Genomic DNA, 2,334 nt, shown 5'->3' on the forward strand with positions numbered 1-2,334 from the left:
GATACACATGATACTATTACATGAGAATACCTACGTGCTTACACTTTTCTGTCATCGCCCTACTCGCGAACCACTCTCACTTACGCTACTTTTACTATGAAGATCATGTCTGGACGGATTAACATGACTCAAGCCCAGCTAGAGGCTCTCGTTCAAGCTCAAGTTGCTGCGGCACTTGCAGCTGCTCAAGCAGGTAGTATATCCTGTAGTCATAACTTACACTAGGATCTTTAGATCCTACACTCCTAAACTAGCCCTCGTATTTAAACTTTGCCCTATTCGTACACAATAGGTCAACCAGCGCAGCAGCAAGTTTGCACCTTTAAGAACTTCATGGACTGTCGTCCAAGTACTTTCAGCGGCACAGAGGGGGCAGTGGGACTCCTCCACTGGTTTGAAAAGCTCGAGTCTGTATTCTATGTGGACAACATCATCTTTGGATCCACTAGTGAAGCACTGTGCAAGGAGTTCGAGGATGTGATGAAGAAGCAATTTGAAATGAGTGCATTGGGAGAGCTGAATTCCTTTTTGGGTTTACATGTTCGTAAAGATTCCAAAGGAATTTTCATTCATCAAGGAAAGTACATTGACGACATTATTTCAAAGTTCAAACTTCAGGATGCGAAACCTGCAAATACTCCTATGGCAGAAATACCAGTGCTGACCGAAGATCTGGAAGGGGAAGCTATTGACGAGACACTGTACCGGTCGATGATTGGATCGTTAATGTACTTGACGTCCAGTAGACCAGACATCATGTTTAATGTGTGTCAGTGTGCACGTTATCAGGCTGCTCCTAAACTTTCTCATTTAAATGCTGTTAAGAGAATCTTTCGATATCTCAAGGACAGGCTTCAGCTTGGACTTTTGTATCGAAGGGAATCTCCATTTGACTTGTGTGCTTTCTCTGACAGCAATTTTGGAGGTACAGGTAGGGACATGAAGTCCACATCAGCTGGATGCCAGTTTTTGGGGGATCGCCTCATCTCCTAGCAATGTAGAAAGTAGAAGACTGTCTCACTATCGACTGCAGAAGCCGAGTATGTAGCCACTTTAGCCTGTTGTTCTCAGGTTATATGGATCCATGTAGAATCGTTTTGCGACCTATATGAGTCGATCAGAGTCAATACTAAGCTGTTTGAAAGGCGGAAACAGTCAAACAACTATGAATCAGTGATAGAAAGGTGTAGAAACAGAGAATTATACTTAATACCTAGTTTTCATTGATATTCAACTTGATTACACGGTGAAAACTGGGCAGAACTTCGTTACACACCAACTGATTTCGTACCAAATGAAAACCCAAGTAGGCAACTGATTTCGCACGAAATAGCCAGGTTTGATTTCGTACGAAATGACCAAATGCCATTTCGTGCGAAATCACCACAAACATACATAAACTTTATAATTTGACACTTTATACCCCTATACAAGCTACCGACATGACCTAGACTTTAGACGTAAGCTATAGACATTATGCACCAACAAACACCCCCTTGGATATTGCCGGAGTCTTCAGTCAGGTCTTCAGCGCTTTCTTCACAACGACTTAAACTTTTCTTCTCTTGGCTTAGGCTTTTTCAGCAGCAACTTCCTAAGCTTTTCATTCTCTTCAACCCTTTTCTTTTCTTCAGCAGCCATTCTTTGTACAACTGTATGCCTTAACATGTTATCTCTTTCTTCGCGAGCTTTTCTTTCCTTCTCAGCTTTCCTAGCCATTTTCTTCTCAATCTTTCTCCACTTTGATGACCATTTACTTTTAGCATTTATTCCTTTCTGGAAACAAATAGACACAACCTTCTGAAATTGCATCGCCTGCTCTCTATCTTCAGCTTTAAATCCAATCTTGTTAAAGAACAAACATTCTATGTCTTTAGCTGAGCAGTTAACCAACCACAAAGGATCATACACAAAGATGTGTCTAACTTCATTCTCGACTCTGTAAGTGATTACAGCCTCAGTGGACAAACAACTGTATACCCAATATAAGAATCCTTTATGAAAATCCTGCTCCATTTTCGGCACAGGAATATTCTTCATCACCCTGGGTTTCTTAATCTGTAAAATAGTCTCTTCAGTGCCAGTCACTGGATCAACCCTCTTCACTTTCTTCGGTTGATATGGCTTCCAGTGTTTAAAATCTCGAAAAGCTTCAAACTTCATTAACCCCCAGGTAGGCATATCATGCTTTCTGACAGGATAATTCAATGTTCTGACTTTAGAAAGCTCTTCAACGTCCCACCAAGGTAAAGACATGATATCCTGTATGTATTCAAAATACTGCACGCCATATTCTCTCCTGATTGCATAAGCGTTTATCTGTGGCAAGAAACC

The 2,334-nt window shown here is 41.3% G+C and overlaps 1 protein-coding gene across 1 annotated transcript; it reads left to right on the plus strand.

Moving 5' to 3' along the window:
- The first annotated feature begins 498 nt into the window (after window positions 1-498).
- Window positions 499-993, plus strand: LOC110914432 (uncharacterized mitochondrial protein AtMg00810-like). The gene has a single exon (XM_022159225.1). It carries the CDS (start codon window positions 499-501, stop codon window positions 991-993), a length of 495 nt encoding a protein of 164 aa, XP_022014917.1.
- The last annotated feature ends 1,341 nt before the right edge of the window (window positions 994-2,334 follow it).

Source organism: Helianthus annuus, chromosome 15, assembly GCF_002127325.2.
Source record: "Helianthus annuus cultivar XRQ/B chromosome 15, HanXRQr2.0-SUNRISE, whole genome shotgun sequence".
NCBI lineage: Eukaryota > Viridiplantae > Streptophyta > Magnoliopsida > Asterales > Asteraceae > Helianthus > Helianthus annuus.

What these genes read in the sequence shown, in the direction of transcription:
- LOC110914432 (XM_022159225.1), top strand. Translation starts at nt 499, where the DNA reads ATGAGTGCATTGGGAGAGCTGAATTCCTTTTTGGGTTTACATGTTCGT.